This window comes from Pocillopora damicornis, chromosome 11 (assembly GCF_964200805.1).
Source record: "Pocillopora damicornis chromosome 11, jaPocDami1.2, whole genome shotgun sequence".
Classification (NCBI taxonomy): domain Eukaryota; kingdom Metazoa; phylum Cnidaria; class Anthozoa; order Scleractinia; family Pocilloporidae; genus Pocillopora; species Pocillopora damicornis.
In genome coordinates this window covers 20,248,457-20,263,228 of record NC_142680.1, presented here as the reverse complement: position 1 = coordinate 20,263,228, position 14,772 = coordinate 20,248,457, and the positions used below count along the sequence as shown (strand labels likewise).

At 38.3% G+C, this 14,772-nt stretch overlaps 1 protein-coding gene and 1 pseudogene across 2 annotated transcripts; both read left to right on the top strand.

The window, feature by feature from the left end:
- Positions 1-4,081: 4,081 nt before the first annotated feature.
- LOC149038094 (hsp70/Hsp90 co-chaperone CNS1 homolog) lies at positions 4,082-10,717 on the top strand. The gene is made up of 3 exons (XM_089187176.1): positions 4,082-4,239; positions 4,502-4,579; positions 10,596-10,717. Exons 1-3 carry the CDS (start codon positions 4,170-4,172, stop codon positions 10,691-10,693), a joined length of 246 nt encoding a protein of 81 aa, XP_089043302.1. The 5' UTR covers positions 4,082-4,169; the 3' UTR covers positions 10,694-10,717.
- A 220-nt stretch (positions 10,718-10,937) lies between these two features.
- LOC149038093 (tetratricopeptide repeat protein 28-like) lies at positions 10,938-14,090 on the top strand (annotated as a pseudogene). The gene has a single exon (XR_016181046.1). The product of XR_016181046.1 is annotated as a tetratricopeptide repeat protein 28-like (transcript).
- Positions 14,091-14,772: the final 682 nt, after the last annotated feature.

The following is a 14,772-nucleotide window of genomic DNA, read 5'->3' as shown; positions in this document are numbered from 1 at the left end:
ACATACATCAGTATGCATTAGTGTATATATTTCATTGTTTTTCCTATCATAAGTGTCCAGTTAAACTAACAGCCAGCTGCACACATATGGATTTCGGTTCAACTGGAGGAAATTGAATAAAAAACTTACACATTTTGTAAGTTTTGACCAGTAATCCCTATTTAAAAATCAGCTAAGAGAATTTTACTTTGGTTTTGCAAAAGTTGTTTCTTATGAGAAAGGATTCACCATAAGCTCTCCCCTCTTGTGGAGACACGGTGGCCTTATGATTAGTGAGGTGGAGTCAGGGTCAAGAGATCTGCATATATAACCTAGCCAGGTCATGTGTTTTTGTGCAAAATAATTTACTCTCATAGTACCCCTCTCGACCCAGAAGTATAAATGGGTACCAGACATTAGTCAGGGGAACCTGATGAAATGACAGGAGGGAAGAGGGAGGGGGGGGGGGGGAGGGGGTAACCATGGGGTGGACCGTCATCATGTCCGGGGAGGAGTAGTAATACCTAGTCGCTTCATGTGAGGAATCCAGGATTATAAGCTCAGGGCCTGGATGGGCCACTGCTTAAATACAGACTTTACCTACCTACGTACTACAGCCTCTGGTTTAAATAATTTCAATTGCTTCTGTTACGAATTATACGAACTTGCAACATACAGATGATGATTTTTTGCCCAATTTATCTCAGTCAAATAGGACTGTCTTTTAAAAATCTTCAAATTTTCAAAAATCCAGACAGAGGCGGAGTTTTCTATACTAATGTCTGAGAACTTTGTAGGCTTCCCGCAATCTGGCGGGACGCGTAATTAAGCACACAGTGGTAAAGGGCCCTTCAGTAGTAGCTACAAGACGTAGCACCCCCCGGGGAACCCCTATATATAAGAGGGCGAGGATGCGCGCCGGAATTTCGAAAACGACCCCTATAAAATTATAAAAGGTACCTGAGTCTTATCCGTGTGGGAGTGGCAACAACAGATATCTACCCCTATAAAGTATCAATTTAAACTAAAAAAAATTGAAAAATCCCAGAAATAAGAACTTCTTTATCGATGTGCTCTAGAGGCTCAAGTCAGATCATTAAAATCGTCCTAGTGCTTATTAAATGCTTATTTCAGGTATTTTATTGAGCGGAAAACATCTTAAAAGGTACCAGCTAGGTCTCTGGCAGTCCACTAAAGTTGGTGACACCATAAAAGGTACCAGATCACTGATTTTGACCCCTGAAAGGTACGACAAGCATCCTCACCCATTTCTGATCGCCTCCTCTCCCACCTCCCCCACCAACCCTGTCAGCACCTAAAAATAAAAGATGCGATTTGCCAACTACGAGCTGTCAGTCTCGTACCACGTAAAATTCACGTAAAGTGGTTATTTACCTATAAAAACTTTAGGCACTGATCAAAATCTGTCCTGCTTTGAGGCAGGACGGCTGTACTTTTTTTTGTTTTGTTCGTCTTGACATAATTTGGTAGGGATTAAAATAACTGTACGTCTGCATTTGTTAAACAGACTTTTCAAGTGCATGCGGAACTCGATCTGTGCACTTCTAGTCAAATTTGCAGAAAACTGCTTGCGTGTCATCCTTTGTTTTCAAGGTGTCCGACCAGGTATGACTGAAAATGGCACCTCGCTTTGAAAAGAATCCTTTGTTGTTGCTTCTTACTTCCTGAAATTATCACTTGAAATTCGCTCCGTAATGTAAAAAAAACAACAACAACAACGCGAGTAATACTTATATATCTAAATTCTTTTATCACAGGAAAAATTGTAGGTTTCGTTCTGGAATGAAAACCTCTATAAACTCATTCACAAATTTCGTTTCGAATAATTTTACTATGGTATGCGACAACCGGGATGAACTCGTTCTTGAACAAAACTCATTACGATATCATGTAAAAGGCCCCAAAGAGTTTTTATTCCCAGAGCATCATGCTTTGCTTTCCTGCCAGAACACTATAAATTTCAATAGTGTTGAAGCAACAACCCGCTTTGAACTATTCATTTGTGTTGGTATCAATTATTGCGTGACTAGCTTCTAATATAGCTGGGATAGGGGAAAACACAACGTAAAACCTGAGCTCCCGGCAAAAAGTAATACCCAAGCGTAATATAATGACCGAAACAGTTATTGGTCTTATAAAATCATAAATAAACTAGATAAGAGTGTTGTGTTAGATTTGTTTACAAATTGTAGTGATTTATGCCTCGATATGCCAATAAAAGGTGGCGACAAGTAGGCGCACCATGTATATTTCATAGTCGCTAGCAAGTAAATTTTGCCGGACTTTGAGTTCGTCTCACAATAGAACAACACAATTGCACAAGAATATTTTTACAATAACTTTATAACCATCCTTTTGTCTTTTAAAAGCAAGAAGCTCAGTAGATTTTGTCATATCGGTCATTGTTAAAACTGTCTTTGTTTTGATGCTACTTTTCGACATAGAAAAAGTATGTCGGACAAAAATATTTACCAAAAAATAAATATTTCTTTGCCATCCTCAATAATGTCAGGGGATTAAGTTTAGTTGATTAAACAAAGGATTATGCCCACAGAAATACCGGAGGTCAAGTAAATTCGTTACATGAGGTCACAGAACTCGGGTAATATTCAGAGTGAAAATTTGCATATTTGAGCGGTCCAACGAAAAACATCATTTCTCAAAAACTAAAATGTTTTTTCACAAAAATACTACACCACAACTATTAGGACATATTGGGCTACAAAATATGAAAGTAGGAGAGAAAACGAATTTGGTTGACTTGCCGCCGTTTGTCTGATGCATGTTGACATTAGCTCTTAATTGGCTTCTGATTTTGTGTCCATATATCCCTCCCATTCTCAGAAGGGAAAAAATATTTATTTTGCAACTGGATAATATGTTGAGCTGATGTTTATAACCATTTGCAATCACCTTTTTTCAGGCCAGGATGACTTAAAAGAACAACTTTGTAAGAAGCATCAGTCTTCTCACAGTTGCTATGGCTACAGGAAGAAGTTCAATTAAAGTTCCATGTGAAAATGAAGACTTACCTGACAAAGAAAATGCACCACATTTTGACGAGGACACTTTACGAGGTGAGCTAGGTTCAACTTCGGCTTCAGTAATTGTTAGAACAATTTCTATTCGATCAGGATCAGTTTCAAGAATGCAAGCAGATGTGGAAAAGGATACATACACTGCATGACCACTTTAAAGGATATTTGGTCATTCATGACTCTCTTCTATGATTACAATATGCTGTTCATTGAGAAGATCTATGACACAGAAACTTTTGCTATTTTCTTTTCTAACAGTTCAAAGCAATAACACAAAGTTATAATAAGTTAAGACTTTATTTGATCATCATATAGCATCCATTGTGTAAGTTTGCATCAAAGGTACCATCATCATCATCACTATCATCTTTCTATTTTAATGAAACACAATCACTTTGAAACCTTCAACATTCCCTCCCTTTTCCTCGAGCAACCCACAGGTATTTGATCTTCATCCAAGCCAAAGAGGGTGGGGGGGGGGGGGGTTTACCCTGCCTGACTGGCGTTAGGGAATTTGAATAAAAACTGTCACATCTAATTTCCAGTAGAGTACAAGTGTTAATTATCATTGAATATGGAGGTGTTTAAGGTAGATAGTGTACTTTCACTAACAAATGGCTCAGTAGAAATGAGGCTTCAAGGTCTAGGTTTTAAAGCTTGGTCAATTAGTTTTTAAAGCTTGATCAACTAGTTGAAAGTCAAATTGCTAATTATTTCGCCTTTTACATTAAATTATGTGGGGCATTTGAACATTTTATTAATTTTGCCCAGGGAATGGGAATTTTAGGAAACCTATCTCCAAAAATTTAAATGCCCAGGGGTTTGCCTCAAGTTGAGTGATGCCTAACTCTCATCATTATTCTTACCCATGTTGTCACCTACATCATTGGCATTATCATAACTATTGAAAATCTGCAGATTTTAAATCTCCAGATCTTGGCAGCTCTGATTATACACTAATAATTATTAACTACGACCACAGACTTTGACACCTATTTGTAATTATTTTTTTTCGAATTATTTTATTTTTTCTTTGCAGCCACAGCTGATGTTTATAGAAATGAGGGTAATGAAGCCTTCAAGAAAGGAGATTTCATCAATGCTATTCATTTTTACACCAAAGGAATTAAAATGAACTGCAACGAGAGAGAACTGAAGGCCAAACTGCACAACAACAGGGCTATTGCACATTCTAAACTTGGTAAGATGATGAGAGCTTTAATAGGCATTTTTTTTTTCTATTTTGAAGCTATTGAGTTGTCAGTGGTAGTTTTCTGAAAAAGGTGATAATTTTGAATGCATGCCCGGAAAAATTTAGAGCTTATCTTGGCCTCTCAAATATACAAAGAAGTAACCTCTTACCCCAGATATCAACGAGCATCACAAGTTTTTCTCAAAATTATAGTAATGGTAGTTGGTTTGTTACATTTATGGCTAATCAGAGATATTTATTTCAATAACAGGAAATCACCAGGATTCACTAAGGGATGCAGAAGCAGCCATTGAGTTAAATCCAACTTTCCTTAAGGCAATTGTGAGAGGTTAGATATGTTAGCTGTACTATAATAATAATAATAATAATAATAATAATAATAATAATAATAATAACAACAATAATAATAATAAAAAGAACTCAACACTCTAAGGTTAAATGAGGTTAAATAGAGTTCAATCTTGTCTCAATGGACTTTAATTAAGAGGTCGAGACCACCCTGATGTACATTTGAATCCAGCTCTTGACTGCTACGCCATTACTTCCATTAATCATGATGAGAATATTATTTTGAATGGGATGAAGAACTCAATGCGGAATGCAAAGCAAAATTTCAGCATGAATATTTTAGTTCCTTAAGTTCAATGAGTCACTGGTGTCAGATATGTTAAGAGCGTGTCCACGAGAGCACCGGGCAGTCGTGCTACATCCCATCTCACCGATTTCAATGAAACTTTGGCAGTTTAAAGGGTCTACCCCAAAACTCAAAACGACAAACTGGTTTCTGTTTTGGTTTTTTTTTTCCGGGGGGAGATAGACCACCCCCCAATTTTTCTTGGTTTTCACCAAGGAAATCGCTTCAAATAGGTAAAATGTATGAAGCTCTCATTGCGATGGTATTACACTGATAGCTTTGAGGATTTGCACACATATTTTTACATCCTTAGTTAATGTCTGCTGCGAGTATCAGTCAGTTTGATCGACGGCTTGTCAATCAACAGAGGCAAATATACGACTGTGTTTTTAGACTTTTCGTTTCATCTAAATATTTTACAACTTTGAGGTCAAATATCCCCCGTTGCCAGAAAGCTACAACACTAATCTTAATTACCCTTTATAACCCATCATTTCATCTCTGAAAATCATCAAAAACATCTTTGGGCGCTACCGTATTTTTGTCTTGGATGCCTTTTAAAATCTGCGACTGTGACAAGTTTCTCTCAACTACACCTGTCACACAATTTTTGCTCTAGGCGGTCACTTGACGAAATAAACCTACATTTTTTAGCTCTTTATACAAGATGATTGATCAAGAAAGGTGAAAATTGTGAAAAACTTTCGAGAAAAACTTTCGAGATACATGTAGAAGAAAAATCAATTGGAAAATCGTAGCGTTTCTTTCTTCGGTCGTTTATTACTTTGAAGATTTGCTAAAATCAGCAGATATGGCTTTTGTACGGCACAAAACATTCATTATTTTCTATTTTCATTAGTCTCTCATTTTAGGGGATTTTAAAGTCACATGCTGCGTGTTGGCTGATATTATTACATGTTCCAGTGTGCTACAACTTCGGCTTTCCCAGACGAGAAATTCTGCGCTCTCGCTCGAGAGCAAATATAAATTGTTCTATTGGACTAAAAACTGTGCCTCTATCCCGAAAATAAAATTAAAATAGTGTTGACGTTGTTACTTACCGCCATCGAACATTTACATACAGAACTCCGCTATGCTAACATCTGTTGTGTGACCCAAAGACTCTCCGTAGGAATTATTCAAGCGCGTTGTTCATGCTATCTGCTAGATAACAATTTCAGAATAATCTGCAGATCTCTATGACTATTTGCCTGGTTCGATCGTAAAATATCTGCATATTTTTTCAAGTATTCTATTACCACATATAAATCTACATCTCTTTAGATCGAGTGTTGCCGGCGTTTAATTGACTTATAAAATTTTTAAATAAGAATGAGCCAGCAGTAATTTGACGAGTAGCCTTCCTGCAAATTTCCCTTGATGAAATCCCAAGGCATAGCCAGTTGTTTTCGTGAGCAAAGACAATAAATATGAAAGAAAAGTGAGATGCGAATGTCTTCTTTTTTTTTAGCTTAATAGCAGCTTCACCCCCTCCTGCTGTCTTCGTCTAAATTTTGCAAGGTCCCTCCTTATCTTCTGCCTTGTTCGGTCAGTTTCGAATTCTGAAGCTAGATCATTGGCATCGGCCTCTCCGTCCTCATTCATATTTACAGAGGGGGACCTCATCAATAAACCAATTTTTGTTACGGCAGATAACCGGCTGAAGTATCGAGCGATTTGCTGCTGTATCAACCGGTCAGTCTTAGACAACATTTCTGGCTGGTGTCGTCTCTTAAACTCTCTCGATATTTGGGAAATCACATTAGAGGCGGTTGCCTCACTAGTTTCCTCCCTTGCCCAGCACACGTCTAGAAGATAATTCCCTGCTTTCTGAGAAAGGTGGCTGTTTTTTGTGTTTTCCAAAGAGCCCATCCAAAGTCCTCTTGGCTAGTTAGGGATTGTTCGTCAGAATTTTTACCTGAGGTTAGACCTCGAACGTAGCCGTCCCCTATAGAATGGTAAGCCGGTCTCAGTCCATTTCCTCTTGATCTTATCCTAGGCGGAATTTTTTTGTCGGCTTCACTGTGTTTGTCTTTGTCAGGGTACATTTGGATAGCAGCCAATGACTGAAACGTCTTGATACATCCTTATTTTAGCAAGAATATCTCGCTTTCTTGTTCCGTCTATGACGGATTGGGTATTGTTCTCGCGATGACGCGCGTTCAGAAATCTGTGCACGTTGCTGATAACCACCCGCTTCTACGACTAGTTTGCTGAAGGTTTCTAATGTGATGAGCCTAGTGAGACCCTGAGGTGCTTCAAACTATGCCAGTTGGTCTGCGCTATAAACTTGTCGCAGTTCTTAAGTCAGAGGGAGGATCGCCCACCTCTATCTATGTGAGCGCCTCTACAGTACCTGAGTATCCCTAGCAATCATATGATATAAAGTTCATCTCAGTCACAAATCACCAGTTAGGAAAACTGATTTTCAGATAAGCGCTCTTCTTGCCCTTCTTCCTTATTCATTGTCGACTCTAAGATAGCAGCTACAGTACGCGTTCTATTTTCACCAGCTTTGATTTCTTCTGCCATCTGCAGATTCATCTATCTCTCACTTTATGTCTCCGATTTTTATGAGGAGGATACTGGCATTAACGAACCCGAAGGTCTGAATCTCACACCAAGTTGTGCACGATATTTGAGGTACATCGTGAAATCGCGGCCTTCGTAATCTCCAAATAAGCCAATACGCGCTAGAATAAGCTCCATCTCGGACGAAACGCATGTTTGGGATACATCGACGTTTCTCAAATGTTGTTTTTTTTTTTTTTAAGCTGTATACCCACGAATTTAGAGGTATGAGATCTTGCCGTCGCTGGCCAGCGGGAGAAAAGTAACATTTGGTTCTACAGTTAGTTGCAAATGAACAAGACAACTGCACCATCTTGACTTTATCAATTCGAGTGTTAGATTGAATTGAGGGCTTTTTAGACACTCGATTTCTTATATGGTATCACTATGAAGACGTAATACAACTGATACACCTACACTACATAGGATTAACAATGTCTGTTGCGCTGTTGCGAGAAGGAGGAAAATATTACCGGAAGTGTACGCTCTTTTTAAAGAGAGTTTTAGAGACGTTTCAGAGATGTCTATCCAAGCTAAGCGAGATCGCCCTCCAGTAAAAAAATTTTCCAAGGAATAAACGTGGCGAGCGTGAAGAAACGCACATTTGTTTCATCATTGTGATCAAAGCCCAATGATGTACCTAAATTGGTACTTACGGTGTCAAACCATTGATTATGACAGGGTGAGCTTAGTTTTTCTGTCGAGGTCGACGTGACTTCACATTAAAAGCATTTTTGACGGAACAAACTAGTGAGCATCACTGCACGAACTGAGAAATTAAAAACTTGTATTTATCTCCCACGCGTTTCGTCTGACAATAGTAGACTTCATCAAGGATTTTTTCAAGCAGGGCAAATAAGCTTGCTCATATACAAATAGTAAATAAGTTATCTCTTTACTATTGAAGTCAGTGGATAGAATACGCCAGGTGCGCCTATGGTGTTATACATGCGTGACATTTTCCGGACGTTACATGTACGTGTACGTGATCCGTTTAAGGGTCAAAGATTTAGTGTAAATATTTCACTCCTCAACATCACCCAATGTCTCTAGTTTACAGAAGTCTTAGAACGTGTCATTATATGGAGTTGCCTTCTGCGGGTAGAAGACTACAAGCGAATTTCTCAGGCGTAATTGCCTTTGATTTCTCAATTGATGTTGTCGCAAACACAGTTTTTGGGAGTCACGAGACAAAAAAACTTATCAGGACCTATTTATGGAAATAAATAGCAAATAAAAACATTTTCTCGAGAAATAAAGTCACAAATGACGGGGGTTCTCCGAAACAAATAATGATAGAAAAAGATTTCAGTTCTGGTCAATATTGACTTTTCATGGCCTACTTCTAAATCTGAGGGAACGTGCTGAGGGAATAAAAAAAACATAAGTGTGTGATAATGCAAGCAATAGAATGAAAATACAAATAAAGAAAAAGGAGAAAACATAGGAACCCGTGTTGCAGCGTGAAGATATCTTTTGAACCAGACCTACACACATAAGCCCGACACCAGCCAGGGAAACTCGAAAGAGTCCTGTATATGAACTAGCTCGCACATGCACGCAGGAAAGGCCATGACAATCAGCAAAAATAATAGCAAATGCAGATGAAATTTGCAGTCAAAAAACAGGAAAATAAGATAACAGAGGGATTAAGAACTTTCTAGAAGTGCCTTCTTGAAAAAAAAGATGAACAATTTTTACTTCTCATAAAAGGTCACGAAGTGACCCTACAAATATTGTTCCTGTACGTGGAATTTCTTGATGGTGGAAAGTGGAAAAAACATTTTCCAGTCTTATTTTCTGGAAACATGGCGTAGTTAATGAATTCATGGGGCTATTGATATTTCCTAACAAATAAGGAGGGCAGAGTTTCCCGTCAGTCGCGGTATGGAAAAGCCGAAGTTGTTACACTCGGGAACTTGTACGTCGACAAGCAGGCGACATGTGACTTTAAAATCTCCTCTCCTGTTACAGTTTCCTTATCGTAAACTGTGCGATAATGATAATAGACGATCAAAGTATAGTCTAATGAATTTTTTGTTCTGTACAAGAGCCCTATGTCCTGATTTTAGCAAATCTTCAAAGTAATAAACGACTCAAGAAAGAAACGCTACGATCTTCCCATTGATCTTCCGTCAACATGCATCTCTCTAAACGTGAAATTTTCCATTCCTACAAAAAATCTCGAAAGTTTTTCACAGTTTTCACCTTTCTTGAACAATCAAGCTAAAAAATGTAGGTTTATTTTGTCAAGTGACCGCCTATAGCAAGAATTGCGTGACAGGTGTAGTTGAGAGAAACTTGTCACAGTCGCAGATTTTAAAAGGTATCCAAGACAAAAATACGGTAGTGCCCAAAGATTTTTTTGATGATTTTCAGAGATGAAATGATGGGTTAAAAAGGGTAATTAAGATTAGTGTTGTAGTTTTCTGGCAACGGGAGATATTTGACCTCAAAGTTGTAAAATATTTAGATGAATCAAAAAGTCTAAAACCAAAGTCGTATATTTGCCTCTGTTCATTGACAAGCCGTCAATCAAACTGACTGATATTCGCGGCGGCCATTAACTAAGGCTATAAAAATATGTGTGCAAATTCTCAAAGTAATCGGTTAAATATCATCGCAGTTAAAGCTTCATACATTTTACCTATTTGAAGCGATTTCCTTGGTGAAAACCAAGAAAAACCGGGGGGAGTGGACTATATCCACCCGGAAAAAACCAAAACAGAAACCAGTCTGTTTTTTTTAGTTTTGGGGTAGACCCTTTAAACTGACAAAGTTTCATTGAAATCGGTGAGATGGCATGTAGCGCGACTACCCGGTGCTCTCGTGGACGCGCTCTTAAGTCACTATCTAGCTGTTTTAAAAAGAAGGATCAGGACTTACCTAACTTTTAGTGTTTTTGTGGGAGTTGTTGATCCCAATTTAAGTGTTCTTAGAAGTTTCAGTTGTCTGTAGACCTAAATAAATCTAACTGAAACCTAATAGGGCCTGTTTATTCTTTTCCGTTCAGTTTTTTTGTATTGTTTTGTTTTGTCTTTTTTTTTTCTTCTGGTCTGTGATGATTTCAATGGTTTCAGGTTCTTTTCTCAGAATTGAGCTACAGTAACAGTATGCTTATTTGTGTTGTTGCCTACAGGAGCCACTGCTTGTATTGAATTGAAGAGATTTGAAGAAGCAATCACTTGGTGTGATAAGGGACTAGCTGTATCCTTTGAAGGAATCTTTCATTTCTAACCGTGGGTATAATGGAAAAAAGTTTCCAGCTCATATACTTTCAAGGGAGAAAATACAAAGAAGGGTATTAATTATGATGGGAACCTGTCAGCTTATATACTTTAAGTGTGTGTGATTAAAAACATAGGAGAAGTTATTACCTCATGACTTATTAATGAAATTACTCCTTTTAGCCAATTTGACTTAGTTCTACTATCCATGCCAATAACTGGTAGATTAGTTTAAATAACCCTTTAATTTCCCAGACCAAATTTGTAATTATCCTTACTGTCAACCATACAATTCTTGTAATGTTAGTACAGAGAATTCAGTACTGCATCAACTAACCAATTTTAAATTGATATATTTTTTTTTACTCCCAACACTTATCTGATTCATATTGTATTGCTATTGTAAGGAGAAATTCTCTTTTGGTCACTCACGGGAGTTAAAGGGTTAGAAGACTAATATTCATCCAGTTTATACATAGTACTTGGGTAGATGATCTCTCTAAAACAAGCCAGAACAAAAAGCTCTTTAATGTTTACATATCTTATGCAGATTTTCTGCCTTCGACCTTTTGCCTCTACTTAGAGACTCAGAAACTTTCGTTGTGCTTTTCTATGGACAAATAAAAATTTTAAAGATATGTATTTATTTTATGTATTTTTGTTTTTTCCACATTTTTAACCCTTAACATAAAAAAGATTGACAAAAACAATAGGATCTTGTCGTCATTAAGACTTCAGTCTGTCAGTAAAGTGGGAGATAAGTCCATGGAGGAAAAAGATCCTATTAGTCATGACCACGGTAGTGCAAGTTCAGGTGATGTCAAGAAAGTCATAGATCTCTATAATCAGGGAAAAGAAGCCATAGACTACCACAACCTACATCTTAAAATAGCTAAAGAAGTAGGAGACAAGCATGGGGAGGGTGCTGCTTATGGAAATCTTGGCAATGCTTATGACCGTCTGGGTGATTTCAAAAAAGCCATAGAGTACCACAACCTACATCTTAAAATAGTTAAAGAAGTAGGAGACAAGCATTGGGAGGGTAATGCTTATGGCAATCTTGGCAATGCTTATCTTAGTCTGGGTGATTTCAAAAAAGCCATAGAGTACCACAACCTAATTCTTAAAATAGCTAAAGAAGTAGGAGACAAGCATTGGGAGGGTAACGCTTATGGCAATCTTGGCAATGCTTATCTTAGTCTGGGTGATTTCAAAAAAGCCATAGAGTACCACAACCTAGATCTTAAAATAGCTAAAGAAGTAGGAGACAAGCATGGGGAGGGTGGTGCTTATGGCAACCTTGGCAATGCTTATCACCGTCTGGGTGATTTCAAAAAAGCCATAGAGCACCACAACCTACATTTTAAAATAGCTAAAGAAGTAGGAGACAAGCATGGGGAGGGTAACGCTTATGGCAATCTTGGCAATGCTTATCTTAGTCTGGGTGATTTTAAAAAAGCTATAGAGTACCACAACCTAGGTCTTAAAATAGCTAAAGAAGTAGGAGACAAGCATGGGGAGGGTGCTGCTTATGGCAATCTTGGCAATGCTTATCTTAGTCTGCGTGATTTCAAAAAAGCCATAGAGTACCACAACCTAATTCTTAAAATAGCTAAAGAAGTAGGAGACAAGCATTGGGAGGGTAATGCTTATGGCAATCTTGGCAATGCTTATCTTAGTCTGGGTGATTTCAAAAAAGCCATAGAGTACCACAACCTAGATCTTAAAATAGCTAAAGAAGTAGGAGACAAGCATGGGGAGGGTGCTGCTTATGGCAATCTTGGCAATGCTTATCACCGTCTGGGTGATTTCAAAAAAGCCATAGAGTACCACAACCTACATCTTTTAATAGCTAAAGAAGTAGGAGACAAATCCTCGGAGGCAATGGCCTACTGTTCATTAGGATTGGTTTTTGAGTTACAAGGTAGACTGCGAAAAGCCGTTGAACATTACCAAGCTAGCATAAACTTATTCAATTCCTTGAGAGTACTTCTAATATCTAAAGATGAGTGGAAAGTTAATTTTCGAAATCAGCACCAAGTGGCGTATACGGGTTTGTGGAGAGTTCTCCTAGAACAAGGTAATGTAGATGAAGCCTTATTTGTTGCTGAGAAAGGACGGGCTCAAGCTCTGACCGACCTCATGGAATCCAGTTATTGTGGTGGAACAAGTCACCAAGAGGGAGAAGATGAAGATTGCGCAGTTTTAAAAAACGTTCCATCAAACACTGTCTTTCAGGCAGTGGACAAAGCTAACGTCAATCTTTGGGTTGTGTCCGAAGGAAAACAAGTTCAGTTAAGACAAAGTAAACTGAAAGGTTTTGTTTCAGAGAATAGTGGATCCAGCCTGTCCTTTGAGTCGTTCATGCTCGGTGTCTATACACAACTTGGTGTTCGTTCTAATGTGAGATGCGAGAACCGATCTTTAGATGCTTTGAGGGAGGGCCGTTCAAAAGTGGATGAGAAGACCAAAGAAGCCAAGCCTCAACCTCACATCCAACGAGACGGATGCTTGAGCACTTTGTATGATATCGTTATGAAGCCGGTGGCGGACTTGATTGAAGGGGATGAGCTACTCATTATTCCTGATGGACCCCTGTGGATCGCTCCTTACGCTGCATTGAAGGATGGTAATTCTAAATACCTGTGTGAATCGTTCACAATTCGAGTCGCTCCATCGTTAGCAAGTCTTAGACTCATTGCCGATTGCCCAGATGATTATCACAAAAGAAGTGGTGTGTTACTTGTAGGAGATCCGTGGGTATCTGAGGTTACTAAAAGCGAGGGAAAGAAAGTCTTCGAGCAGCTTCAGTATGCTAAAAAAGAAGTAGAAATGATCGGAAAAATTCTGAATATCACGCCAATCACTGGCAGTCAGGCCACGAAACGTGAGGTGTTGAAAAGACTCAGTTCCGTTTCCCTAGTTCACTTTGCGGCACACGGATGTATGGAAACTGGCGAAATTGCTCTTACACCTGACCCAGACTGAATATCTACTGTGCCAACTGAGGAGGATTACATTTTAACAATTGGAGATGTGTTGAATGCTCAACTTCGGGCCAAACTTGTTGTGCTTAGTTGCTGCCACAGCGGCCGGGGCGAGATCAAGGCTGAAGGTGTGGTTGGCATTGCGCGCGCTTTTATGGGGGCTGGTGCTCGGTCTATTGTGGCTTCCCTGTGGGCGATTGATGACGAGGCTACTCTTGAGTTCATGAAACACTTTTATCAACAACTTGCAGGAGGTAAACCAGTAAGCGAGTCACTGAGCCTGGCCATGAAAAGCCTCAGAGAATCAGACAAGTTCTGCGACATCAAACACTGGGCGCCCTTTTTGCTGATTGGAGATGACGTCACTCTTGACTTCATGGAAAGGAGAGAGAAAATTTGAATATGAAATCACATAAATGAAAAATTTTTTATTCCATCTCAAAATGAATGACGCAGGAACTTGGAAGGTTTAAATGCTTCCCTATTTTGGCGCTTTTTGGCTATTTTTCATTACTTTTCACTTTTTTGTTAAATGAAACTTGAGATGTGTGACTTTACTTTGGTGAAGAAATAAAACAGACTATTTCAGTATATTTTGTTCAGTGGAATTGCTATTTTTTTACCTTTACAAATTTAGATGCTTGCGAAGAGAACAAGATGCAACAAGGCTTCTTTTGTTAATGCCTAAAGTTGTTGAAGGTGACTACGAGGTTTTCGTTTCGCCAAAATGACACTCAGATCTATTCCTTTATTGCAATCAGACATGTGTAAAATAATTTAAAGGTTTTTTTCTTGTACACAACCAGGAGCTTGTTCACTGGGTTTTAATTACGTTGATACTCTAAGCTTTTGATAAGAAAAGAAACAGTTTGTCATTTGCAAAAGGTGGCGAAATTTTAATTTCAAAAATGTTATTTGCAAAATTTGCAGCCCTGTGTGAATTGATCTTAATGGTTTTTCTACGTCATAAATTACTTTGTTGTAATTTGCAATTATCTTTACAAAAAAATAGATTATCATTTTCAACTTTTTTTCAATCCATTTTAATGCAATCTAACTCCATCAGTGCCAAGATTGCCATTCTAAGCTTAATTTGAAGAAG

Excerpts from the sequence above, each read along its gene's own strand:
- LOC149038094 (XM_089187176.1), top strand. The coding sequence starts at position 4,170 with ATGAACTGCAACGAGAGAGAACTGAAGGCCAAACTGCACAACAACAGG. Across the intron at positions 4,240-4,501 it reads TATTGCACATTCTAAACTTG|GAAATCACCAGGATTCACTA; the intron begins GTAAGATGATGA and ends TTTCAATAACAG. Across the intron at positions 4,580-10,595 it reads CCTTAAGGCAATTGTGAGAG|GAGCCACTGCTTGTATTGAA; the intron begins GTTAGATATGTT and ends TGTTGCCTACAG.